At 48.3% G+C, this 25,342-nt stretch overlaps 7 protein-coding genes across 7 annotated transcripts; 3 read left to right on the top strand and 4 right to left on the bottom strand.

Moving 5' to 3' along the window:
• The first annotated feature begins 1,560 nt into the window (after positions 1-1,560).
• F4822DRAFT_240233 (uncharacterized protein) lies at positions 1,561-14,891 on the top strand. The gene is made up of 10 exons (XM_051454285.1): positions 1,561-1,827; positions 1,886-5,810; positions 5,865-6,343; positions 6,406-9,166; positions 9,218-9,757; positions 9,809-9,868; positions 9,958-10,131; positions 10,225-13,986; positions 14,039-14,383; positions 14,437-14,891. The coding sequence occupies exons 1-10, from the start codon at positions 1,780-1,782 to the stop codon at positions 14,529-14,531; spliced, it is 12,189 nt and encodes a 4,062-aa protein (XP_051314040.1). The 5' UTR covers positions 1,561-1,779; the 3' UTR covers positions 14,532-14,891.
• Positions 14,892-15,309: 418 nt separating this feature from the next.
• F4822DRAFT_443364 (glycoside hydrolase family 5 protein) lies at positions 15,310-17,415 on the bottom strand. Its single transcript, XM_051463099.1, has 6 exons — positions 16,782-17,415; positions 16,682-16,728; positions 16,565-16,631; positions 16,216-16,515; positions 16,095-16,163; positions 15,310-16,031 (listed from the first exon to the last, which is right to left on the bottom strand). The coding sequence occupies exons 1-6, from the start codon at positions 16,971-16,973 to the stop codon at positions 15,705-15,707; spliced, it is 1,002 nt and encodes a 333-aa protein (XP_051314039.1). The 5' UTR covers positions 16,974-17,415; the 3' UTR covers positions 15,310-15,704.
• A 504-nt stretch (positions 17,416-17,919) lies between these two features.
• F4822DRAFT_402299 (37S ribosomal protein S19) lies at positions 17,920-18,726 on the top strand. The gene is made up of 4 exons (XM_051458011.1): positions 17,920-18,177; positions 18,241-18,256; positions 18,331-18,510; positions 18,566-18,726. Exons 1-4 carry the CDS (start codon positions 18,132-18,134, stop codon positions 18,603-18,605), a joined length of 282 nt encoding a protein of 93 aa, XP_051314038.1. The 5' UTR covers positions 17,920-18,131; the 3' UTR covers positions 18,606-18,726.
• Positions 18,727-20,183, bottom strand: F4822DRAFT_402296 (transcription initiation factor IID, TAF10 subunit). Its single transcript, XM_051458010.1, has 3 exons — positions 19,603-20,183; positions 19,137-19,549; positions 18,727-19,085 (listed from the first exon to the last, which is right to left on the bottom strand). The coding sequence occupies exons 1-2, from the start codon at positions 19,756-19,758 to the stop codon at positions 19,148-19,150; spliced, it is 558 nt and encodes a 185-aa protein (XP_051314037.1). The 5' UTR covers positions 19,759-20,183; the 3' UTR covers positions 18,727-19,085; positions 19,137-19,147.
• A 194-nt stretch (positions 20,184-20,377) lies between these two features.
• Positions 20,378-21,633, bottom strand: F4822DRAFT_402295 (uncharacterized protein). The gene has a single exon (XM_051458009.1). The coding sequence runs from the start codon at positions 21,587-21,589 to the stop codon at positions 21,128-21,130; it is 462 nt and encodes a 153-aa protein (XP_051314036.1). The 5' UTR covers positions 21,590-21,633; the 3' UTR covers positions 20,378-21,127.
• A 175-nt stretch (positions 21,634-21,808) lies between these two features.
• On the top strand, positions 21,809-23,200 carry F4822DRAFT_402292 (ribosomal protein S6e). Its single transcript, XM_051458008.1, has 4 exons — positions 21,809-22,062; positions 22,182-22,544; positions 22,711-22,878; positions 22,935-23,200. Exons 1-4 carry the CDS (start codon positions 21,970-21,972, stop codon positions 23,028-23,030), a joined length of 720 nt encoding a protein of 239 aa, XP_051314035.1. The 5' UTR covers positions 21,809-21,969; the 3' UTR covers positions 23,031-23,200.
• On the bottom strand, positions 23,201-24,930 carry F4822DRAFT_402289 (ribose-phosphate pyrophosphokinase 3). Its single transcript, XM_051458007.1, has 5 exons — positions 24,666-24,930; positions 24,212-24,584; positions 23,989-24,147; positions 23,688-23,927; positions 23,201-23,631 (listed from the first exon to the last, which is right to left on the bottom strand). The coding sequence occupies exons 1-5, from the start codon at positions 24,730-24,732 to the stop codon at positions 23,604-23,606; spliced, it is 867 nt and encodes a 288-aa protein (XP_051314034.1). The 5' UTR covers positions 24,733-24,930; the 3' UTR covers positions 23,201-23,603.
• Between the last annotated feature and the right edge of the window lie 412 nt (positions 24,931-25,342).

Genomic DNA, 25,342 nt, shown 5'->3' with positions numbered 1-25,342 from the left:
TTGAAGTCTGAGACGAAGCTATCCCCATTTGTAACGTTGATATTGTAAATGTGACTGCGAGGAGTATATACGTAGGTACCTGAGTACCTTGATGAATGTTCCGAAGTTCCTTGAAATGGATCCTATACTTTCTAAGAAGAATCACCATCGGGTAATCTGGCTATGATATATTTGCATTTCCGTAGAGCTAGTATTATGAATATGGAAAAATAATGAATCTCTAGAATTTCCATCTGTATTGATCTGGGTACGTACTTACATATAGGTACTTGAATCAACAATCTTCAGATCCATATGGATACAACATGTAGTACTGGTATGGAGACAATAAATACCTAACCCATCCAAACATCCTTGGCAGTGTAAATTAGGGCTCGAAAAGAGTACTGGGCAGCAACAGTCCCGCCAATCTGTATAATGTAATTATTTAGAAGTAACAATCAGTGTTGTATGCAGCATCGATGATGACTTGTTTTGCTCGTTGGGCTGAAAGACGAAAGGATTATAAAACAACTTTCCTACCGGTGAAGGATCCGATTAATCGGTTTGTTTTCTACGGAGTACTTTTGAGGGATACCTATAGATGTAACTGCATTGTGTGCCCCTTAAATAATCTATTAATCTTCTCGAGATCGTACATTTCAATACTGTTGTTGAAGAGACGTTCGGGTGTTTGAATGTTTATATGTATCTAGGTACCTCGGTATACTTGTCTTGCCGGACGCGCTTGCAGACAAAGAACTTCCGCAAGTGAGGTGCGGACAGAGCTTTAAACACGGTTGGGTACCTAGGTAAGCACGCCCTGTAAGTGGAAGTTTGGTTTGCCTGCCCTGTAAAATTCCCTGGTTACTGGGGTAGGTACATGGTTGCACCTACCTGATAGGTACCTGGCTGCCTGGTAAGCTACCTAGAGAAGTACATTCATATTCGTACGTGCCTTCTAGGACGGTCAAGGGTGACTGCCTGCTACTTCCATACCTCCACAATCAGGTACCTAACCTTGGGGCAATCCAGCAGCTGTAGCAAGCAACCGTGCCCCACCCTGCAATCATTACGCAAATGGTAGTGGCCGATCCGATCACCGCGAGCTTTCAAACAACTCTAAACTAAAATCTATTTGGTAGGTAATTTTTCTTCCTTTCAACACTTTCAACATATTTCGACTCCGCCATATTTTGTATCGCATCCACCATCCGACCGTTTTTACTAACTAGGCATTTAGAGTGGACGACCTCACTTTATGTCTACACTCATCAATACCCCAGCACTCTTGATCTGAACCTGGAGAACGACGGTACAGCGGCCTGCACCCGCCTGAACCGACCTAATCCTAGCTTCTAGACAGCCCGCGCTGGAATCATATCTACGCCTCACATCATCATTTATCAGCCGCCCCTCACCCGTGCACCATCCACCCAACTGCCCCGGCATAATCCTTTGTTTTTGTAGCACGTCGAGTTTTTTCCTTGGACTTTACCATTCGACAGTGCAGCGGTGAAGTTTTTCGAGTGTCTACGAATACGGAATTTTCGATCCTCGCAAGGCTGACATCCCGGGGACAAGGCTCAATCCTCCAACGCATCGGTTCTACAACATTGGATCCCGTCACCCCACCTTGTGTACCGAAGAACATCTCGATATACCATACAAGAGGAGTCGTCCAAGATATTTTGGGCGCTCCCGCACGACGAGCCAAATTGTCGTCCCCGATTACATGATTTCTGGTAGTGGAGGGGGAGCTGACATATTTCTTGCGGCTTTGCCGCCCCGGCCTTCACCATGGGAAAGATAGCGAAGACCATCCAGCCCAAACACAAGGAGACTTTGGTAAGTGTTCTCGAGTAATACCTATCTGCTGTGTGGTTACTAATTTATTCTGTTCCAGTCTCCTTGGTTGGAGGAGTTTGTCGACAGTGCGACTTCTACTCCTTTACCTCTCTTACCCACAGTTCTCGCCACATTCCCTTCACGATGGCCTTTTCCGAGAGGTGATTTATATCACTGGATACCCCTGTTGAATCGGTTTGACGAAATCTTGGAATTGTTCTGCTCCACATACAAGTTAAACGAGGGCCCGCAGAGTAGAGATTTCGGCTGTGAAGTTCTGCTACAGTCGAGTTCTTCTGACGATAATGAGGATCAATCGAGCAAATCGCACAACCTTTCGGAGCTTGGGTACGGTCAGGATGGCGATGTGCATCTCATCGTAGCTATCCTGAAGTTCACCCAGATGCTTCTGGACCACTGCGGAAACCGTAGTATATATGCTAGCAGTTCCTACCTGAACGATCTCCTCAACAGCACCGACTTCACCGTCCTCTGTGCTACCCTGCGTGTTGGTGTGGAGCTTGCCCAGCGTTATCAAGCATCGGTTAAACGCATTCATGGGATGACAACTCGACAAGTGCACACGACTTTACTCTCAAACCACTATAATATCGATCTTGATCGTGTGCAGCAGCTTGCTCAGCCTTTCGTTAAGACGCCCGTCTTTAAATCATCGGATATGACGGTCCTCTCTACACCGGGCTCCGCTGGTAAGAACAGAGACAAGCCAAAGAACATAGCCACTATGTATGCGAACGACTTGTGTGCTCTAGTAAAGGCGGATTCGACCGAGAACTCAGGCTCACAAACGCGGTGGAGTGGTTGGGGTGACGTGAAACTTACGTACTACCCCACCCAAGACAATTCTTCTGGACCAACGCAACAGTCCCTACCGGACCGAGGTACCAGCTCTAACGTTCCGTCAACACCGACGCCCCTGAGGCGAAGCAGTACATCTACTGCGGGTGCGCAACCTGCTTCTCGCGCCAATCGCCAAGGAGCCTCGGACGATAGTCCAGCCTCTGCTGCTCGATCTCCGGCTACAGGACGAGATGAAAGTAGCACACCCGGTCTGAAGTCTTTAGAGATATCCCATGGCTCGGTAACCTCTGCATCCATATACCAGCTTATTTCTAGAGCGCCGGCAGATCTCCCCAAAGAGGCCAAGTACGAGTTTTTGAACCGACTTAGAGTCGCTAAAGCTCTCACGGGGTCAGTTGAGTCGCGACGCCAAGCACTTAAGGCACGCCTACTAGCCATACAAAATTTGGCATATATACACATAGAACCCACTTTCATCGAGAAAGTCCTTAGACAAGATAATGACGAGCCGCGACGGTTCCAGCTCGTGTATCAACTCGCAGAATTGATCCATCCTGCTGCCGATGGCGCCACGTTCGTGCCCACTGATTTACAGTCCATTGCCTTCTCATTACTAGAGGCCATATCAGGTTTCCACCATAAGCTACCCGACATCTTTTCGGCGTTAAATGCGTCTGTAAACCACGGCGTGCTCCTCTACGTCATTAGGAAGGCAGTTGCGGAGATGAAGACGGATGATTCTGGGGAACAATGGAGCGAAGAGGACGAGTGGCGTGACAAGCTCTTTTCTCTCACACTCCACATTACAATGTCTATGGCTAACAACACATCGCGTAATATGCCTGAAATAATTTCGGCCGGTCTTTTGGACATTATGGTGGAGATCCTAAACACCAGATCCAACATAGCCGAACGCACATACGGCACTTTAGTCACCTTCTTAGACAGTCTCGTGTACAATGTGCAGAGTTCTTTCCAGACATTGATCAATGCCGACGGACTCGAGGCCATTACAAACCTAGTTACCCATGAAGTTGAACTTGCAGGAACACTCATCTCAGAGGACAAAGGGACTCCCACTACTCATCGTTCTCAGATTGTTGATTACGAGATACCGTTCTATCAGCAGCAAAACCTCAAGTTTCTTTTGAAGTTCATCCATCATCTGATGTCTAACGCGTTTGCTTTCGGTGGTAATACTGACAGACTTTTGAGGAATCTCGTTGATAAATCCGCACTCCTTCGCAGCTTACGCGATATTATCGAGAACATGAGTAAATTCGGCTCGCTCGTATGGACCAATGCCGTTGTGATACTTAGTGACTTTCTTAACAACGATCCTACCAGCTTTGCGGCTATCTCTGAGGCAGGCTTAGTCCAGTGCTATCTACAAGCCTTGACAGGTCGCCCGGTACCTACGGGACAACTTGGTGGAACGGATTCGACTCAAGTGGAAAGGGAAGATAGCGCTGACTCCCCTTCGGACGACCCTACGGTCGATGCTCTTGAGCCCGACAATCGCCCGCACCCTCCTTCGCAAGAGGAATTAGAAGCGCCTCGCAATGGCCCACTTGCACGTGGTATTTTGCCTAACTCAGAACCCATTACTATTGTGCCGACCGTCTTAAACGCTATATCTTTAAACAACTATGGCATGAAGATGGTTGTTGCGTCGCGCGCATTTGATAGTTATTTCGAGATATTCGAGAGCCCCGAGCATGTCCGAGTAATGGCGACGGATGAGCACCTGGCACAAAATGTTGGAGGCAACTTTGATGAGCTTGCTCGTCATCATCCATCTCTTAGGCCGGCTATTGCGAATGCTGTACTAGATATGATCGCTCGAGTCGCCCACCTCGCCCATGTCAAGGCTAGAGATGCCCAATGGGGAGCTAAGCTTCTCGTGAAAGACTCGCAAGGTCGAGAGGTAATAGCTAATGAGGGATTGTTGAGTGAGCCTCGAGTAGTAACATCAGATAAAGGCAAGGGGAAGGCTGTTGCTACCGTCGATGATGCCGACGTTGAGATGACGGACGCGAGCGTACAGCAAACAGAGGATGAAGAATCGATATCGGACAGCACTACAGTCGATGCGTCCTCTATCACGCCTTATATCTATGCAGTTTCCAACTTTCTGTCCCACTACATCAGTAACACGAGCCTGAAGATGCTTCTAATCCAGCATGGCGGAATAGAGTTACTTCTTGACCTTAGTACTTCGCCGAGTCTCCCGCATGACTTTGGGGATTCTTTAGCATCTCGCAATTTGCAATCAGTTGTGTCTCAGCTAGTTGAGACATCCCCAATTCTCGGGTTGCCCTCACTACTAAAGCGGACTCAAGCTGCAATTGATGTACTCCAACCGGTTACACAAGCCCAAGAAGCCGGATCTTACTTCTCGCCATTCCTTAAGGCTGACGTAAATCTGGCAGACCAGATTGAACCTGACATTCTGGAGAGACTTCCTCAAGGCACCAAGTTAGCGAAAGCACTATTAAACACCCAGTCTCTTATCAAGACTCTTTACCAATGCTTCCCGTTTTCAGCAAGGGCACAGACGGTCACGTTCCATTCTGTAAACGTCTTTGACTATTATAACCGTCTGATTAAGTCTTTGGGTCCCTTGCTACGCGCAGTCATTTTGGAAGAGGCAGCCATTTCTAGCAGTGTACCTGAGAACTGGTCAAGTAGAAGGCCGGGTCAGGCTATAGACCGACAGGGTGCGTCAAACATTGCTGCCGCGCCGAGTACTGACAATGTTGTCACTGCTGATTCCGAAGAGTCGAGTCTACCTGATGTTTTATCATCCGGTGCTTTGTGGAAACTTGCAACAGCTAAGAATGGCAGCTCCAATGATGGGCCTTCTAAGATTGAACAATCAAGCCCACGATACCAGAATTACAAGACACTCCGCCTTCTCTTACATTCCTTGATGCCGGCCACGTTCCCACTCTTTCAGACACTCGGCAAAGCTCTGTTACCTCGTCGCGAACGAGATCAATACTTGCGAGTACACCACTTGCAACTTACCGAGGAGTTAGCTCAGACGATCCTAGCGCAATTCGAATTACCTGATCGGGAGAAAACGAGCAAGGACTTCCACTATTGGATTGTTGTGCTGCACGCAGTACACGAAATGCTAGTCAATCGTACAATTGAGGGTAAGCGGCATTTCATTGTCCTTATTGATATTCACAATACTAACACAAAAGTAGCTCGTTCAGATCGACAATCTGCAACGCAGGTTATTGCGCCCGTTTTAATCGCGTTCAAGAAATATGGCGGAGTAGATTTGCTCAACACGATGTTGCGTACCTTTAAGAGCGAGATCTGCAAAGAAGACAAGGATGGGGAGCAGTCGTCCATGTCTCGGCTTGCTGTCATTGGGATGAAGAAGATTTTGGACTTGTACGCCATGGCAGTCAACGGCAAGACAATTACGGACTCTGTGAGCCAGATCAATATTCTTCCGAAAAACCCGAGTTCAAGTTCTGGTGATCGACGCATCGATTCGCAAGTTGCTCCCAATTTAGTGGTTGAGCTGCGGATGGCTGTACTTCCGGTAATGAGAGAATTATGGGACTCTCCGTTGGCTGAAAAGGGTTCAGCCCACATCCTTGCTAAAATTATTGGTATCCTGAAGTCTATCTCGCTGGCGGATTCGGAAAGTAATGCCTATAAACGTTCTGACAAGGTTAGTCTCAGGCTTCCTCACCCCATCATCTTGATTATTTGATTAGAAGCTAATTTGGATAGAACCCCCCCCCTGAATATCTGCAACCTAAGCCATATCGTTTTGCCTGGAACGAGATAGAAGGAGATATTTCAACTGTCGTGAGTGCGGTTGACGGCTCGGAGGATCTCGCAATGGAAGGTATCTACAGAGCCAACGGTAACCAAGCTTTGGCCTTGGAGTATTGTAGAGCTCACTTGGCGGGTTTTGTTCGTACTCGAAACCCCATTCCTGAGCAGGACATGCCAGATAATAAGGACAACGAGCCCGCCCCCCCGGTAGACCGTGATGCGCAGGCCGAAGAGGATAGTATGGCCTTGGACAATGACCCGGTCTTGCCGCCTGGTATTTCGCTCGAGGATGATATTCTCGGCGGGCTAGCGGAAACCGTGGCCCTGTCGGGTGATGGTGATCGAGATACGCCTGTCCCTCCGCTTATTCCACGGGATGACAATGACGCGACATCTGCATCATCTACTCCAGCCCAGGGTCGTTCAACTGAATCGATCGCAGAAGAGGATCATGCAAAGAGAACAGCTATAGCTAAAGAAGATCTAGATGAAGAACGTGCCAAGCTACGCGATAACCTCATTGATAGATGTATGGATGTCATAACAGCACATCCCGACTCCACCTACGAGGTTTCAGAACTGATTACATCTATTATACTGCGATCACCCAGTGACGATACATCCACGAAAGAAGAAATAGGCAGGACCTTGACTACCGTTTTGATATCTTTCACACTCGACGAGGATTTGAAACCTAATGGACGAAGCATCGCAGCTTATGCCCACCTTCTTTCTTTACTCCTGCAGGACAAAACTTTCTTCCGAGTGTCTACGGATATTTTGAAGGACAATGTACACGGACTCTTGCGCTTCCTCGAGGTTCCGTCTTCTCCATCGAACGATGAATTAGCACCCTGGATACCTTACGTACTACTAGTATTCGAGATTCTTCTCAGCGATGACGAGCAGCCAGGGGAGATAAAGTGGAACCGTCCAGCGTCCGAGGACGATCCTATAGAAAAATTACACTGGTCTCCAAAAGATCTCAACGTAAAGGAGGATGATCGTCAGATACTCTTGAGCTCGATTCTAGAAATTTTACCGCGTATAGGCAAGGAAGAATCGTTGGCTGTATCCGTACTACGGATCTTGGTTATATTGACTCGCGATCGTTCCATAGCAAAGTCGGTCGGCGACAAGAAGAACCTCCAGCGTCTATTCGTTACTGTAAAGCAGCTTTCTGGCGCGGGATCTCTACGTCTAAACGAGACTAGAATTGCGTCTCACACATTGACCATCCTTCGCCATATTGTGGAAGACGAAGAGGTTATCAAGCAAGTCATGAGAAGTGAGATTCGGGCCTACTTTGCTGGTGGCCGAAATGCACGGCCTCTTGATCCCGCAGGTTATGCCAGGAATTTCTCCCATGTGGCTCTTCGAGACCCGAGACTATTTGTCGAGGTTACAAACGAAACGGTAAAGCTTAGCCGCTGGGCCCCTCCAGATGTTCCGCGTGGGCAAACAATAGTCCTCAAGGAGCCGAAACCGGATACCCCGAAGGACGATGTAGCACCTACCGTTCGTGCCACCGAGGATTTAACCATTCAGGATGTCAAACCGTCTACCGAGAGTGAAGATAAACAGGTACAAGATGCCTCCAAGTCTCATGCGCAGGATACGAAACGTCCTGTACTTGAGAACCCCGATGGTGTTGTGCACTTCCTACTCTGTGAGTTGTTGAACTACAAGGAGGTTGATGATAAGGAACCATCCCAAACTTCTAAGGACACGAAGAAGGCTGGTGACCAAGAATCATCAGCTGCTGGTACTCCTGATGCAGAAGATCGTGCGGCTGAAAGCAAAGATAAGAAAAACAAGCCATCCTTCAGGGCCGATGAGCATCCAATATTCATCTACCGCTGTTTCCTCCTACATTGTCTCACTGAATTGCTTCAGAGCTACAACCGTACGAAAGTGGAATTCATTAACTTCAAGAGGAGCGCGCCACTTTTCGCGAACACCCCCGTTAAGCCCCGTTCAAGCGTCTTGAACTATCTCCTTAATGATCTGCTGTACTCAAGTCACATGGATGGCGCTTCGGATACGCTCGTGCATAAGAAGAAATACGCCACATCTATCCAGACGCAGAACCTCTTAGTCGCTCTTGTAAGTAAGACGGGCGAGAAGCCTATTGAGCAGGGCCGAGACAAGTACGACTACGATGACGAGCCTGATCTGTTATTCGTCCGAAAATTCGTACTAGATACGATTTTAAGGTCTTACAAGGACGCCGCCACGTCGGGCGAGCCGTTCGATAGTAGATATACCAGGATGCTTGCACTAGCGGAAATCATGCATCTCATGATGGGCGAGAAGGACAAAGATCCGCCGGTGCCATCTCGGGGTAATCAAGACCCCATTGAAAGATCTCAAGCTCAAATTCGGCGCCTCATGTATGAGAAAGGCTATCTTGCCGCGCTTACCTCTTCTATTGCGGACATCGACCTTGCCTTCCCACCCGTAAAGAGAACAATTAAGTATATCCTTCGCGTGCTTCGAATCTTAACCAGCACTGCCATCCACCTAAGCCATTCCAACATAATCCCGGCCATAGCGACCCAGGAGAACGCCGATGAGGAGACATTCTCAGCCAGCTCACTTTCAGATATCGAGGACCGAGAAGAGACTCCGGATCTTTACCGAAACTCGGCTCTTGGTATGTTGGAGCCTGGCAGAGATAGGGATGGCGACTATTCAGAAGATTCAGACGATGGTATGTATCCTACGATTCCGTCTTTGTTTAGAAGTATGCTAACGTAAATAGATGACGACGAGGAGATGTATGATGATGAGTATGATGATGATATCGGATACGAATCGGAAGATCGCGAAGAGGACGTCAGCGAAAGAGATGATGACGAGGATCTAGAAGGAATGGGTCCCATCGAGGGGCTGTCAGGAGATCACGGAGTCATCGAAGTCACAATGGAAGATGACGATGATGACGATGAAGATATGGATGAAGATGATGAAGATGGTAGCGATGACGACGACGAAATGGATTCTGATGAGATCGACGAAACAGATGACCGTATCGAAATTGTCGATGGCAATGACCATCTAGAGGACGATGGAGCCTCAGGTTGGGAAAGTGAAACAGACGATGAAGGAGATGATGATGAGGGAGAAGAGATTGACTACGAAGCTGAGGCCCAAGACCTCGAAGAAGCTGCCGAATTGCGAGACCTTGATGACGTCGACGGGCTAGGTCGGTTTGGAAACATTATGCGTGCTATCGAAGAAGAAGATTTTGATCACGCCGATGACCTCAATGGCCGCTATATGGAAGAAGGCGACGAGGATGGTAAGTGTCGGGAATACTACTGAGCTCGCAACCTACTAACGAAGGATTTAGAGGATGAAGATGAAGAGGACGACATAGATGATGAATACGCATACGAAGACGATTTTCCCAGTAAGTCAATATCCCTTCCTCCATCTCTCTCATCTAGGGCGAGAGGGTTCAAATGCGACGCTAACCCTGTTCTCTTCTTTCCCCTAAAGATGACGCGCCGCCTCGCGATGTTGGGGCACCGAGTCTAGGTTGGGATACTCTTGTGGTCGAACCACATGGAGCTATTCTCGGCCATCATCATCGACATAGACACGGTACTCGCAGTCCCTTCCCTCCTATCCCGTTCATGATGGGATCTCGAGATCCTCTCAACACTTTTGGCGGTACGTCAAAAACATACTTTTCATTACCCTTTCCATCCACGTAACACGATGCACAATGTGGGAGGAAAATGGGTTATTAGCTAACATAAATAGATCCACGAGGGTTCTCACGAGGTAATCGACACGACCAACGACCTGCTGGCAACGAAGATGGGTTGAATCCTCTGCTTCGTCGAGGTAACGATACTGGTCGGGATGGATCCCCACGCCCCTCTCATCTCGGAGGGTTGGTTCGCTTGGGATTCCCTGGTAGCCTATTTGGTAGCGGTAACATCGACAGCCCGATGTCCCTCATCAATGATCTTGTCGCTTCCCTTCCTGCTCAACTAAGTCGCAGTGGACATGCTTTTCATTTCCAGATAACACAGGGACCTCGAGGGGATGTCCATGACATGCATTTTCCATTTGCTCCTCTTGTGCGTGAGTCGCGTTCTGACACCCGCCGAGAGACATACCAAGAACCTACCCAAGCAACTTCGTTCACAACAGAGTCCACGATAACAAGGTGGACGGATGAAGTAAAAATGATCTTTGGGGCACAGCACACGGAAAAATCGCATCGACTTATTCCAGCAATTCTCTCTCATCTCGTGCCACCCGCTATCCAACACGAGAAGGAGAGTAAAGCTAAAGAAGCAGAACGCCAACGGCAACAAGAGGAAGAGCGCAAGAAGCGCGAAGAAGAAGAAAGAAAAGCCAGGGAGGCCAAGGAAGCCGAAGAAAAGGCAGCCCGAGAGAAACAGGAGGCTGAAGAACGTGAACGAGAAGCTGCTGAATCAGCCGCACAAACCCAAACAGAAACGACTACCGCTAACGAAAGCGAAGAGGGTGAGCGTGCGGAGCCAGATGCTATGGAGGGTGTGGAAACATCTGATGAAGCACCTGTTGCGGCAGATGATGAAGCGGATGCGAACCGGCCGCGCGCCTTCACTACGATTAGAGGCGAACAAGTCGACGTGACAGAATTGGGTATTGACCCCGACTACTTAGAGGCCCTTCCCGAAGAATTCCGGGAAGAAGTCATCGCGCAGACAGTCAGCACCCGCAGAGCCGAAGCTCGAGAAGCTCCAGGAGGCTCAGGAGAACAAACAGAAGTTTTCCAAGAATTCTTGGATGCCTTGCCTGATGACCTTCGCTTGGAAATTGTACAACAAGAGCGAGCAGAGCAACGCCGACGAGAGCGGGAAGAGATGCGTCGACAAACAGCGATTCCAGGCCAGGTAGCCGAAGCCCAAGACATGGACACAGCTAGTATACTAATGACATTCCCACCTGCTCTCCGCGAGCAGGTTCTTATGGACCAAGGCGCGGACATTATTGACTCCCTGCCACCCGATTTAGCAGCTCAAGCACGCCGACTTGTCCGATCTTCTAATCCCGTTGCGCACCACGAACGAGCATCTTCTGGTACCAGTCGTCCACGAGATGGAGCTCCAGCTAGTGGAAATACCGAAGCAGACAAGCCTCATCGAAAGACTGTCGTACAGATGCTAGACAAACCCGGTGTCTATACCCTACTTCGTCTCATGTTCATCAATATGAAAGGCGGGTCACTGGAAAGTTCACTGAAATACTTATTCAAGGATGTCTGCGAAAACCGACAAACCCGATTCGAGGTAGTTAGCAATTTGCTTAAGATACTGCAGGAGGGTTCGACTGATGTCGATGCCGTCGAACGAAGTTTCGCTTCGCTTTCTATCAAAGCAAAGCAGCCTAAGGACAACACCATCGATGTTAAGACTCAGACACCCCAAAGCCTGAAACGAACATTCACAAATATCAGCAACAGCAACCCCATTCAGGCGAGCTCCGAGACATCTCCTATTTTAATTGTACAGCAATGTCTTGATCTGCTTTGCTACCTAGCAGATCAGAACCCTCACGTCCCCTCTCTCTTCCTTACTGAGCACGACGGAGTCAGCACTAGTAGTATCAAACGCAGTCTCAGCCGTAAAGGAAAGAGCAAGGATACGAAGGCCAACAAATACGCTATCAATTCTTTACTTGCTCTCCTAGACCGCGACCTCGTTATGGAGAGCTCTTCTATCATGGACAGCCTCTCTCAACTATTGAGTCGAGTGACGGGCCCGCTACTTGCCTTAGATCGTAAACAAAAGGAGGCTACGGAAGCTATCAAGAGCCTCGATGCACCGCCTACGGATACAGCAGAGCCATCTGAAACCACGGCACCCACGGATTCCGCGGCCGCAGCAGCATCTGAGCATCCCGATACCGCGGAAGGTGGAGATGCGGACACAGCGGAACAGACGGGTGAACAAACCACAAATGCTCCTGTTGAATCGTCGGAAAATGCGCCGTCGAGAACTTCGACTGTGGAGGCCAATTCTTCTAAGGCGGCAGAAAAGCAAGCAATGCTCAAGAGAATTAGACAGCTCCACCCGCCTGTCATTCCAGTCCACAACCTAACACTTATCATCAAAATCTTCGTGGCCCGCGAATGCAGCTCTAAGACCTTCAAGGAGACCCTTTCCACAATTAAGAATCTCTCCGTGATTCCCGGTGCGATGCTTGTTTTCGGGGAAGAGCTTGCTCGCCAGGCTCAGCTTCTGAGTGAAAAGATAGTCGTCCATCTGGATGAACTATTACCGCATATCCAGAACGCAGCATCCGGTACAGAGATCCAAGGTGTTGCTTTAGCCAAATTTTCTCCTGGCGCATCTGACCAGAACAAACTTCTTCGTGTTCTGACAGCACTTGACCATCTATTCGCCCAGAAGAAATCGGATGCAGAAGGTACTACTTCGGACGAGACCAAGAAACAAGACTTACTCGCCACGCTTTACCGCAACCAGACCTTCAACGCCTTGTGGGAGAAGTTGAGTGCCTGCCTAAGCGCCATCCGCCAGCGTGAAAGCCTACTTAATGTAGCCACTATTCTACTACCTTTGATAGAGGCGCTGATGGTTGTCTGCAAGGACACTGCCCAAAACGAGACGAGTTCCCAAGCGCAGGCAAGCAAGGAGATGGTGTTATCGAGTCCCCAACCGGAGTCTCATCTAGCTGGTCTTTTCTTCACCTTCACGGAAGAGCATCGCCGAATCCTCAACGAACTCGTACGTAACAACCCATCACTAATGAAGGGTACATTCTCGCACCTTGTCAAGAACCCGAAGGTTTTAGAATTCGATAACAAGCGCAACTGGTTCAACCGAAGTGTCCACAATAAACAGCATGTCAGCCAACGTCCTCACCCGCTATTACAATTACAGGTCCGCCGAGAACAAGTTTTCCATGACTCATTCAAGTCGCTTTACTTCAAGACAGGCGAAGAGATGAAGTTTGGTAAACTAAGCATTAGATTCCACGGCGAGGAAGGTGTTGACGCCGGTGGTGTCACCAGAGAGTGGTTCCAGGTTCTCGCACGCCAGATGTTTGACGCCAACTATGCCCTATTCGTTCCCGTTTCAAGCGACCGCACGACATTCCACCCCAACAAGCTAAGTGGTATCAACGATGAACATCTCATGTTCTTCAAGTTCATCGGACGAATCATTGGCAAGGCCCTATACGAAGGTCGCCTACTCGACTGCTACTTTTCTCGCGCGGTTTACAAACGAATTTTGGGCAAGCCAGTCTCGGTCAAGGATATGGAGTCTTTCGACCCTGATTACTACAAGTCTCTATCATGGATGCTGCATAACGACATCACTGATATTATCACTGAGACGTTTTCGGTTGAGGATGATGAGTTTGGTGTTACCAGAATCCATGATCTCATTGAAAATGGCCGCAATGTACCTGTCACGGAGGAAAATAAGCACGACTATGTGCGTCTAGTAGTCGAACATAAGCTTCTGACTTCGGTCAAGGATCAGATGGAGCATTTCTTGAAAGGTAAGATTTCGGAGTATCCCAATATTTATTACACCAATACTAATTGAAACAGGTTTCCACGAGATCATTCCCGCCGAACTTATTTCCATCTTCAACGAACAAGAGCTAGAGTTGTTGATCTCGGGTCTACCTGATGTTGATATCGACGACTGGAAGAGTAACACAGAGTACCACAACTATACGCCGTCTTCCCCGCAGATCCAGTGGTTCTGGAGGGCAGTACGATCGTTCGACAAGGAAGAGCGCGCCAAGCTTCTTCAATTCGTCACGGGAACCAGCAAAGTACCACTCAATGGCTTCAAGGAGCTCGAGGGTATGAACGGAATCAACCGATTCAACATCCACCGTGATTACGGGAACAAGGACCGTCTACCAAGTTCCCACACGTGCTTCAACCGTAAGTATTCCCTTGCTACCTACTATAATACGATTTACTAATAATAAATACAGAGCTCGATCTTCCCGAATATGAAAGTTACGACATTCTCCGTCGACAAGTCCTCAAGGCCATTACAGCTGGTAGCGACTACTTTGGATTCGCCTAAATGACCAGACGAATCAAGGTTACACAGACAGACAGACAGACATCACAACACGGTCATAATATACCACCCCGTCATGAGTGTATCGTTTTGTACGGCATAGAAGAATGAGGCAAGGAGGCAAGGCGTGCATTTTCCCCTTCTTAGTTGGGAGCATTTTTTTTCTTTGGTGGATTCACGAATTCGCGTAAGATTCGGCATATAGGACTTTACGAGGGGAGCCGCGTCAACGGAGTGCAGGCCAATGGCGTCGGCTCACCTACCTGAGCCTTTGCCACGAAAACCCTTTCACCATAGCATGTGTAGATTAGGGTTCAGCTATAGTAATGATCGCTTTACCATTATAAAAGTTTGAGATCTTAAGTGTGTGATTGTTGATTGTGACATGATCGTAGATATTGCTATTGATGAAGTAATGTCGTTGTGTAACGTAGCAGACTGGCTTAGGCTCAGTTTATGTAGGATCCGCGTATAATCTAGGCATAGTCCATCTATAGTCTGGGTACGATCTAGACATGGTTTAAATATAGTCTTTGTACGGTTTATATACGATCTGAATATGATCCGAATATGATCTGAGTTTGATTCGAGTTTGATTGGAATCTGATCTAGGAATAATCCACTGAGTTATATTGGTGATCTCGGAATACATACCCAAAATGCCGTCATTCGGCGACCTGGTTTCGTTATATAGGAGCTGAGCTATGAATAATTGGTACGCTGCTCAATGGCATGGAACTTAGGCAACTACCGCAGCCGGTTAAATTTAGTAGATTCAACAGGATGCTTTGAATAACTATGTGCGTATGCCTGCTCCTTTACATACACCCAGCAGCCTAGGTAGACGCTCGTAAGCTTTCATGTCGTAGTTACACGTTGCCTGTAATGATGCTTTAACTTGAGAACTAGCTTCCTTTGTGTACATGTATTCTGCTGACATAAAGGCAGCTATGATGCAATATCGAATTCAAAGAGCAAGCGATACTTAGGCACAGATATGTCAAATTCGCATGAACATGAGATGATATATGTATACCTAGGTATGTAAGTCCACATTTTAGTTTCCAGCATAATTGCTTTTATATTTGCTATATACAATTTTGTGTATGTACATACTATATTCAAGAATCTCGTCGTTTCTCTTCTCCAAAACACACCAATAGCAACAATTACCGCTTAGATGTAATCAGCGAGCGAAGGCAAGACCTTAGTAAATGCGGTACCGGAAGGCGGCTCAATGCTGTACATGTAATCAGCCCACCAGGGACCAGCGCCCCACCAGAGCCAACCCTTCCAGACGTCAGAGTTCTCCTTCATGTGGGAAAGTAGGCTCTGGACGGCCTTGATACACTGGTCGTTGGAGCCGCCAGCTGTCTCGCCGATGATAGCCTTCTTGTTGTTGGCCTTGAGCCAGGCGGTCGCGTCGGCGAGACGCTCGGCGCCGATCGTGGCGGAGACACAAGTCTCGCTTGTGCCGGAGCCGTCGGAGTCGAGGTATTGGTGCTATGAAGACGTTAGTGTAAGTTATAACCATTATGTCAGGTCTGGGGTTTGGGAGTGACGCACCATCTCGTAGACGATTTTGTCTTGGGGATCGGTTAGCTTGCCCATGGCGTCAGCGGTACCGCTGGAGGTCTACTTGGTATTAGTAATGATATAGCACCTAGGAACTAGCATGAGAACTAACCCAGTGCCAAGCACCAGTCCAGGAGTTTCCTTCAACGAAGATGTACTGCGAGGTAGCACCGGCGCCTCGGATAGCGTCGATAGCAGCCTGGTTCAACTTACCGACGAGGTCGTTGTCCTCATCGTGGAACTCGTTGTTGGTATCAAAGATAACCTTTTCGTTCGTGGCGTAGCGCTTCGCTACAGTACCCCACCAAGCGCCGAATCCTTCGACATCGGTGATGATGTTGTTGTAGTAGCGGCCGAAGTTGTGGGGGTCGACAACGGCGTAGGCACCCTGGCCAGTGATAAACGTGACAATCTACTTTTTATTAGTATTGAATCGTCTACTAAGTACTTGTAGAACCTACGTCATCGAGGCCAGCAGCGTAGGTCTCGTTGACAGTACCAGTTAGCTTGTCAGGGATAATGCGCTCCCTAGTGATCATTAGATCTATATTTACTCGTTCGGGTACAGAGAAACGAACATCATGAATGGAACTCGGAAGGTGTTGAATCCCTTCTGGACCAAGGTCTTCACGAGTATTAGCAATCGCATTAAGGCGTCTAAAGGGCCAACCAGCTTACAGAGATGGCATTGTGGTCCGGCCAGGTGTAGTCCTTGCCCAGGCGTCCAGGAAGAGCAGTATTACCGAACTCAGCTCCCGACTCGCTCACACCGGTGAAATCGAAGGGTCCGGCGCGCTTCTGGGTCTTAGTAGGTGCCGCGACAGCGCTGGAAGCGGCAGCGGCACCGAGGAGAAGGTCGACAAACCTCATGATGTCTAATCTAAACTTACGAAGAAGAGACACAAAGTGGTGTGGACTAGACTCACCTTTCGAGTCATGGTTGAAGATGGTGGTCGCCCATTACTTATACCTTCCAAATCTAGGCGTACGTATGGTGCCACGGGAGCGGAAGCCGACGCTCCGCCCCACGCAATCGAGAAAGGAAGCATAAACAACTACATCAGGGGTAATGATTCGGCGCTAAGGGCCAATTAAGGTGAGGGGATCGTAGATCTTGCGGATGTAGGGACGATTGAGCCTCATATTAAAGTTGCTCGTACCTGATAGACACCGGTGGAATGATCTAATAAAAGTAGGACGAGACCTCACATCGGAAGGAAGATAGCGGAACACCGGTGGGCGTGGCCGTGATGTTCGTTTCCGTAAGGCAGTATATAGTCCCGATGCCTGTTCCGAGTAATTGAACTTCAATACGGAACTAGCCGTACAACGAGCAAACGGATAGAAAATGAAATGACTCCTTTCGTCACGACCCTACAACATCGTATTCAAAGTGAAACGATGGTCACTGGACTATACTTAACATTAGAAACGTTAGACTTGAAAGTATAGGGCCGAAAAGATATCATGGACACAGCTTAGGAAGCTCGTTGCTGCTTCCAGGGGGGCGGGGCCTAGCACTCCGCATGTATATTAGATCCATGCTAAGTTAAGCAACCTGGCATCAACCCTCTCACTCTTCTCCGCGTGGCAATGTGAACAATGCGAACATTTCGTCAGGGGCAAATGACGTGGGATTCAAAGACTGAAAACAGGCACGATAGAATTGACAGGGTAAATGGGAAGACTGGGCCAGGTCCCCGAATCGGGTTGGGGACGTGCCTGACCTCGGAGACATGACTCAGTTGGTGTTGTATTCCGCAGGTTTTCATTTTACTCTATGACTTCCTAGGAAGTTGGAAATAAAAGCACGCCATATTACTTAATCACTCTATAGACCTATACATTTGTTTAAATCGCTACATTCATCTAAGAAGACCTATTCATCAACGCCGTATCGGAGAACTGTTACTTTGATCCGACATTTCTTGTCACACCTGCTTTATCGATAAGCTGGTCAATTTCCATTCAACGGAACTTGATGCGACGAGCTTCATCACGAGCACCGATTGCGCAAACCAAGACAAAATGCAGCCGACAAGGTGTCTATTGAAAGGCCGATCGGTCTGGAAGGGTAAGTTTTCTTCTACCCGCCCAATTCCAAGTCAAGTATCCAGCTCATACTAACAATCTACAGGTCCTCACATTGTACCGTAAGAACACCGTTCCAACGAGATCCCCTCTACTCTAGCGGTTCTATATACTCACGCTCTATCACCACAACAAGCCTTCCTATAGTTCGACCCGCCCCCGGCCAACGCGTAAAGCCCATCCGAACACAAGCCCGCGCCGCCACCATCCTACCCAGTTTCGTCGGTCTGAAATTCCAAGTCTACAACGGCAAGGATTATCTTGATGTCGAAATCACCGAACAAATGGTCGGTCACAAGCTTGGCGAGTTCTCTGTGTACGTCCCCTTCCCACTGCTAGAGGAAAAGGCCCATTTTAATACCTTAATGCAGGACAAGAAAACCCTTCATCTGGGCACGCGCCGCAAAGTAGAATGACACGACAGCACGGAGACGATAGTGAAAATGCGGTGGAGGACATACCCCGGCGCTTATGGGCATTTGGAGGGACACATTTTACACTTCAGGCATCACACGCATCAAGCAAATGTAAAATATGATTAAAACAGATTCTGCTATTATAACCTGTCCATATGGAGTTTGCAGGCCATCTGCAATCTGGTCTTTTATACAGCCCGGTCCTCCTTATTGTGTTGTGATGTGATGTAACCTGATGTACAGACAAATAATGAAGTAATGCTTTATGACTGAAAAGGAGAAACGCCTATCCCCAAACGCCAATGCCATTTTCGACAAAAGGATCCGCCGATACCATTGAGACTACTCGAAACCCCACCGTTTCGTAGAGCAATACCGATGATATCAATTTCCCAAAACTAGGGTACGCGAGTCGAGTATTCGGGAGAAGTAGCCATTCTGTTCCCTACTTTGGTTGTCGCGTTGTCTTAGAGGACTAAACATATTAGTGCTCATATCCAAATTGTAGTACGACCGTATGACGTACCTAGAGTAAGCTCATCTATAAAACTCGCTCCTCTTAACATTAACCCCGTATTCCGATACAGCGGTACCGAGGTCTTCCATGGTGAGGACGGTGCGATTCTGACTGCCACCTTGTCCACCACCACCGTAACCCGCTCGCTGGATACCCAGCGGACCGCCGCGCCCTTGGTCCTTCGCGTTCGCCTGTGTCTGGCCCGGGATTTGTAATCCGGCCGCGGCACCTAGGTTGCCCATTGGGTTGTTCGCGCTTGTGTTTGAGGCCCGGATTCGACTGTATTGGTAAGCGTCGGCCGCGATATCGGCGATGAACTTTTGTGTGGCTAGTGCGATTAGGTGCGCGAGGCGCTCGTCGGTTTGGGGTGGCGGGGGGAGACCGCCTTTGGTCATGTAGTAATGTGTTACTGCATCGGGGATCTATATAATAATTAGCATACTTGAGCGCTAGAAATCCGGTGAAAATCACGTACGATAGACGCGTAGTCATCCATTTTGGCTAGGAACTCCTTCAATGACGTATCCTTCCGAGTCGGCATTTTTGCCTCGGTAGGGATCGGAACATCCTCTTCGTGTTGCTGCGTGGGCGCGGGTGGCCCCTGCTCGTTCTCGGTAGGTGCGTTGGTCATTGTGTTGAATTGCCGAAGAGTTGAGAAATTGGTGAGAATTCAGAGATCACCCGGCTGTCAGCGTAAGGCGACGAGTCGATCGGTACTTGGTAGATAGGTCCTTTTTTCGTAGATGTCATGTAAGATTTGTTCTGGTGTTACTTTGCAATCGATAAGCGGTTGGGCTAAGGATGACGAGTCTCGCGAGGCTCGCGCGATTAGAGAAGTATTCAACTTGGATTCGGTCAAATGAAAGAGGTTGGGGAGGAATTTTAGTAGTAGTTTAGGCAGAGGGCGTCCTGTTGCGTATGACAAAGCAGTGTCCCAGCTCCTCCCCGAGCGATGAGCTACTTGTCCGCACTATTTTTCTGCTAGGGACAGTCACTAATGAGATGGTAAAGTTGAATGGTTTTGGGGGTCGCAATAAGTAAATTGATAGAATAAATTGATGGAAGTTGAAAAGGTGGGTACACGACATTATCGGATTACATATGGTCCCACAGTTTGGGTTCATGATTAGGAGCCGCTAACCCTATCGTGGATGGCTCAATGATCCACTAAACTCAATTTAGTCTTTATCTGGGGTATTTTACCCCTGTAAAACCCACTCATCACCATATTTATATGCACCTAGGCATATGTACGAACGTCGGTTCCTGAAAGAACTATTTCAGCAAAAATGAAAGATTTCTGGTTTTTATAATGCCTTCTCACATCTTTGACGTATCGAGGGTTAAATGCGATTTGTTTTGCCTACTCTAAATCTTGAATGGCTATGTATATTGTCACTTTGAGTGGAAAACAAGAACGGTGAAGACATCCGAAGATTGGACACCTAACCCCAGCACAGCGGGTATCCGGCGCTGTGAAACATTAATGCCGAAGGTACCTAGGTATCCTCGTCCATGGCCGGCTAGTCCATACACATGAATGTAGTTTTCGCTGCAGCCACTTCCTCCACTATGTCACTTCACCCACCCCCCAAATTACATAAGATACACTCTAAACATATCGAAAGTATATCTCTTAACTGCCCCTCAACTATTCCTTGAGCCATGTCCACTCAAGGCAGATCACCGTGGCTGGTCGTTACGCAGCGTCGCACCATTTTACGCCCTAATAAGACAAGTTGCTACTGGTGATAAGCTCGTCTTCCTTCGGGTTGTACACCAATCTCTAGCCTCGCTTGTGAACTCCAGGACTTCAATATCTCTATTTTGGTTACGCGACCCTTCAATCCTGGTCACCAATTGGCATACATGCGAATTTGACGTGATAAAGTGCATAAGCTCAGCGCCGTATATATCATAGCCAGACCTTCGCGTATCCAGGCCGAGCCATAAAAGATTTGATCCGGATAAAGGTCTTATCACCGAATGCTGGCGATAGTTCATCCGGTTCCCACAGGCTCTGGACGTGAAGAAAATACGAGCTTGTATTTTACAATCTCGACCACCTCTAGGTCCTCCGCCTTAGACTCAGATTCTCCTTCAGTCATATCGATGTCGCCCTCGGGCTTAGTCCGTTTTCTAATGATGGCCATGGCTTTCGGTAGTTTCTTGACTTCCCCGGTGAGTCTTTGATGCTCGCCCACGTAAAGATGGACTCGTTTCATCCAAGAAGTGCTAGAAGGGTCTTGTGTCTCGGGGTGATAGTCCGGAAATATGAGGCGCCCGATATTCAATTTTTGTGAATTATCCCCATTGCTTTCAGGGGTGTCGGGGAGATTGATAATACCTTGAAGCTCTAAGATCGCCAAGCCGGAAGGTGTTTGTATGACTTGAGGAAGAGGGTTCTGAGATAAGGATCCATTTCCAGGCCTCCTTGGGTGTAATTGAACAGAAGGGGTCATTTTAGAGAGACCGATGCCCTCACCGGGCGAAGACAATAATACTGAAGAGGTCTAGGAAAAGGAAAATAGTGGACCCCGCAGTACTTAGTAGATGTAGCTCGCGCCGCTGCGCGTTAACATTAAATGGATTTTCTTCGGATAATTAGCTCTGGCAATCTCGACCTGGCCCATGCACTTGTAGCCCTAGTGTGGACCCACCTTTCATTCTTTCGCACGCCAGGAAAATTGGATTAGGCGAAGGAAATCACACAACCAACCTTAATCCTTCAATCAATTCCGCTTTAATTTTTTTTCTTCTATTTTCCCTTCGGTGTGCCTTTCACGATTCGACTTCATCCAACAACACACCACCAAAGTCGACCTCGACAACCACCGCCGAGATGAAGTTGAACATCTCCTACCCTGCCAATGGCAGCCAAAAGCTCATCGAGATTGAAGATGAGCGAAAGCTCCGCGACTTCATGGAGAAGCGAGTACGTCCAGCCTTTTCCGTGTTATCGTTGTCAACGCCCTTACGAACCCCCAATACTTCTACGATACAATCAGCGATTGATTATCTCGACTTTGAAATACTAACAATGCTTTTCTCTAGATGGGCGCTGAAGTCCCTGGTGACAACCTTGGCGACGAGTTCAAGGGCTACATCTTCCGCATCACCGGCGGTAACGACAAGCAAGGTTTCCCGATGAAGCAGGGTGTCATGCACCCTACCCGTGTCCGTCTCCTACTCTCCGAAGGCCACTCCTGCTACCGTCCCCGCCGCACTGGTGAGCGCAAGCGAAAGTCCGTCCGTGGCTGCATCGTCGGCATGGACCTTTCCGTCCTCGCCCTCTCCATCGTCAAGCAGGGCGACAACGAGCTCCCCGGTCTCACCGACGTCGTCCACCCCAAGCGCCTCGGTCCCAAGCGAGCCACCAAGATCCGCCGCTTCTTCGGTCTCAGCAAGGATGACGATGTAAGTACACCTTCACTCGTCATCACCTACTCGGTCGTTGCTTCTGCGGGATGAGAGAGAAGAATCCCTTGCAATGAATACCACCAAGTAGAGTCTGAGAGGAATATCAAAAATACATGAGAACATCCAAGAGATGGCTAATATTGGATTTCTTCCTGCTATATAGGTCCGAAAGTACGTCATTCGACGAGAGGTCCAGCCCAAGAAGGAGGGCAAGAAGTCTTACACCAAGGCCCCCAAGATCCAACGTCTGGTTACTCCCCAGCGTCTCCAGCACAAGCGCCACCGCATCGCGCTCAAGCGACGACAGTCCGAGAAGGTCAAGGATGAGGCCGTACGTTCAACCCGCAAATATTTACTTCTTAACTTGATAACTAACAAAAAGTATAGAACGAGTATGCCGCTATCCTCGCCAAGCGTGTTTCCGAGGCCCGCGCTCATAAGGCTGATGCGCGCAAGAGACGAGCTAGCTCGCTCCGCAAGTAAATTATTAGAGGCGTTTGGTCGGTGTCTTCCGGTTCTTGCATTAGGGCATAAATCATGGCAATGGCTTTGCCGGGATGATATAAGGTAGCTGGTCATGAGAGATAGTCCGGCACCAATGAGTGTATTCCCGGGAAAATTAAAAATGAGATCAAGATTCCCCAAACCACTTTTATTTCCTGTTCCTTTCAATGATTTGTATTGTATGGTTGTGCCGTAGGAGATACCCAATTCTATGTGACATGATGCTTCCCCTTTAATACCAATCATGCCTCCTATCCCATTCCGCCATGACCTATGCCAAATTTCGATGTGATGCCGCATGACTTTATATATGTCCCATAGATAAAATGCAGATGTGTACTTTAGATGTCGCAATAACGAAAACTCCATGCTTATATCACCTTGATTTATGCTCTCTACGACGATGTCTCAAGCTCTTTTTTTCTTTTGGCGAATTTCCATATGCAATGCAATCTCAAACTCCCGAATGCGAATGAGCCTCCAAGTATTCATCTAATCGCTCTTCCCGTTCTCCGCTTGTTTTTATTTCATATTATACTCCCAGGATGCACATTAGACGGGAGCGTGAGTGAACAGGAAACTGCAGAATTTGTTAGTATATAGGACCCAAAGATAAAGATAGGCTGCGGTACGTACCTCACGCTCTCTCCGTTGTGAGTCCGACGGATAGCCTCGGCTATCGTAGGGCTTACATCGATTACTCTCAGCTTCTTACAGCGGTTGACCTTGTCACCGAGGGGCACGGTATTCGTGACCACAATCTGGCTCAGACAGCTGTTGTTGAGCGTGTTGATGGCGTCTCCGCTGAGAATACCATGTGTGACGACAGCGATGACTTCCCGCGCGCCGTGCTCTTTGACTGTAGCTGCAGCCTTACTGTAGTATAGCATTAGTACCGTTATAAAGTAATTAGGATGTTACCAGGTCATGCACTTACGCCAAGGTACCGCAGGTGTCAGCCATATCGTCGACCAAGATCGCAACCTTGTCCACAACATCACCAACGAGAACCATTCTACCCACAACATTGGGTCGAGGGCGCTCCTTGTGGATGAGCGCAAAGCCACGGTCGAGACGATCCGCTATAGAAGTAGCTCTGTTGCAACATGTCAATTTGTCTCCTCTCTAGCCGTGCTGGGCGCGCATGAAAATTGGCCTACCTCTTCGCACCACCAGCATCTGGACTAACGATGACTGTCTCCTGGCCAGCTAGATTCTCTCGAATCCACCGCAAAACACTCGGTTCGGCATAGAGGTTGTCCACCGGGACATTAAAGAAACCCTGAATCTGCGAGGCGTGGAGATCCATGGTGATTACGTGATTGCAACCAGCAGTCTGCAACATATTTGCGATAAGCTTCGCGGAGATGGGCGCGCGACTCTTGTCTTTCTTGTCTTGCCGGGCGTAGGGGAAATTAGGAATTACGGCGGTAATGCGCCGGGCGGAAGCCGTGCGACAGGCGTGGATCATAATTAGAAGCTCCATCAAGCCATCGTTAATGTCGCCTGGTGCAGTAGATTGTAAAATAAAGACTGGAAAGAAGTCATGAGTTAAAGATCTAAATCAATTGACGCAGGCGGCGCAAAGATAGTAGAAAAAGATAAAAGTCGTACCATCTTCGTCTCTGACTGACTCGCCGACTGTGACACTCGTTTCTTGGTTTGAATAATTCAAACTCATCGTCTTCGCGATTTCGATGCCGAGCCTATGGTAACAAAATACTCATTGTTAGCGAATGTTCACATCTCCAATTGCTTCATGGCCGATCCTGATCTCTCCAATTTCGTCATTCTGGGGGTATGGAAGAAAGCCACAAATAACCGAAGAACGCCAGAAATTTGGCTGGTCTGCTTTGTGTGTAATGTCCGACACTCGAAGGATTAATCAATAAGAAAAAAAGTTGACATACCGATCGGCCACGGCCTTGGCCAAGCTCGGATGGCTATTGCCCGAGAGCAATTTGATTTCGTTCGCCATGTCGCCCATATTGATTAAAAGAAAAAAGAAGGAATCAGACGGCGCTGAGTCCCTATTAGTTTTATTTTAAGACTCTTGATTCTGCTGTTGCAACAGCGTCACAAGCAAGAAAAAAAAACTTTCTTAGACAATGGCAACAGGTCGCAATGCCACCGATCGAAGGCCGAGCCACAGATAGTCCAATCGGGAAGAATCGCGGGGTTATGTTGAACGTGCGGTCCGTGCTATGGTTGGACGGAAGGGGTCTCATAAAGCTACTGCAGTGTCGCTCTGTGGCTGGTATATTATGTAGGTATTACATAGATAAGAGTAG

This window comes from Hypoxylon trugodes (genome assembly GCF_022578975.1).
Source record: "Hypoxylon trugodes strain CBS 135444 unplaced genomic scaffold F4822scaffold_5, whole genome shotgun sequence".
In the NCBI taxonomy this organism is placed as follows: domain Eukaryota; kingdom Fungi; phylum Ascomycota; class Sordariomycetes; order Xylariales; family Hypoxylaceae; genus Hypoxylon; species Hypoxylon trugodes.
Note: the sequence above shows the minus strand (reverse complement) of the source record. Positions and strands in the feature narration are given on the sequence as shown.

Excerpts from the sequence above, each read along its gene's own strand:
- F4822DRAFT_402296 (XM_051458010.1), bottom strand. The coding sequence starts at position 19,758 with ATGACCAACGCACCTACCGAGAACGAGCAGGGGCCACCCGCGCCCACG. Across the intron at positions 19,550-19,602 it reads TGGATGACTACGCGTCTATC|ATCCCCGATGCAGTAACACA; the intron begins GTACGTGATTTT and ends ATTATTATATAG.
- F4822DRAFT_240233 (XM_051454285.1), top strand. The coding sequence starts at position 1,780 with ATGGGAAAGATAGCGAAGACCATCCAGCCCAAACACAAGGAGACTTTG. Across the intron at positions 5,811-5,864 it reads AGTCAATCGTACAATTGAGG|CTCGTTCAGATCGACAATCT; the intron begins GTAAGCGGCATT and ends ACACAAAAGTAG. Across the intron at positions 14,384-14,436 it reads TTCCCACACGTGCTTCAACC|AGCTCGATCTTCCCGAATAT; the intron begins GTAAGTATTCCC and ends TAATAAATACAG.
- F4822DRAFT_402295 (XM_051458009.1), bottom strand. The coding sequence starts at position 21,589 with ATGACCCCTTCTGTTCAATTACACCCAAGGAGGCCTGGAAATGGATCC.
- F4822DRAFT_402299 (XM_051458011.1), top strand. The coding sequence starts at position 18,132 with ATGCAGCCGACAAGGTGTCTATTGAAAGGCCGATCGGTCTGGAAGG. Across the intron at positions 18,511-18,565 it reads AAGCTTGGCGAGTTCTCTGT|GACAAGAAAACCCTTCATCT; the intron begins GTACGTCCCCTT and ends ACCTTAATGCAG.
- F4822DRAFT_443364 (XM_051463099.1), bottom strand. The coding sequence starts at position 16,973 with ATGAGGTTTGTCGACCTTCTCCTCGGTGCCGCTGCCGCTTCCAGCGCT. Across the intron at positions 16,729-16,781 it reads CGGACCACAATGCCATCTCT|ACCTTGGTCCAGAAGGGATT; the intron begins GTAAGCTGGTTG and ends ATACTCGTGAAG. Across the intron at positions 16,164-16,215 it reads GGACTGGTGCTTGGCACTGG|ACCTCCAGCGGTACCGCTGA; the intron begins GTTAGTTCTCAT and ends AATACCAAGTAG.
- F4822DRAFT_402289 (XM_051458007.1), bottom strand. The coding sequence starts at position 24,732 with ATGAGTTTGAATTATTCAAACCAAGAAACGAGTGTCACAGTCGGCGAG. Across the intron at positions 24,148-24,211 it reads GATGCTGGTGGTGCGAAGAG|AGCTACTTCTATAGCGGATC; the intron begins GTAGGCCAATTT and ends ATGTTGCAACAG. Across the intron at positions 23,928-23,988 it reads GACACCTGCGGTACCTTGGC|TAAGGCTGCAGCTACAGTCA; the intron begins GTAAGTGCATGA and ends GCTATACTACAG.
- F4822DRAFT_402292 (XM_051458008.1), top strand. The coding sequence starts at position 21,970 with ATGAAGTTGAACATCTCCTACCCTGCCAATGGCAGCCAAAAGCTCATC. Across the intron at positions 22,063-22,181 it reads GCGACTTCATGGAGAAGCGA|ATGGGCGCTGAAGTCCCTGG; the intron begins GTACGTCCAGCC and ends GCTTTTCTCTAG. Across the intron at positions 22,545-22,710 it reads GTCTCAGCAAGGATGACGAT|GTCCGAAAGTACGTCATTCG; the intron begins GTAAGTACACCT and ends CCTGCTATATAG.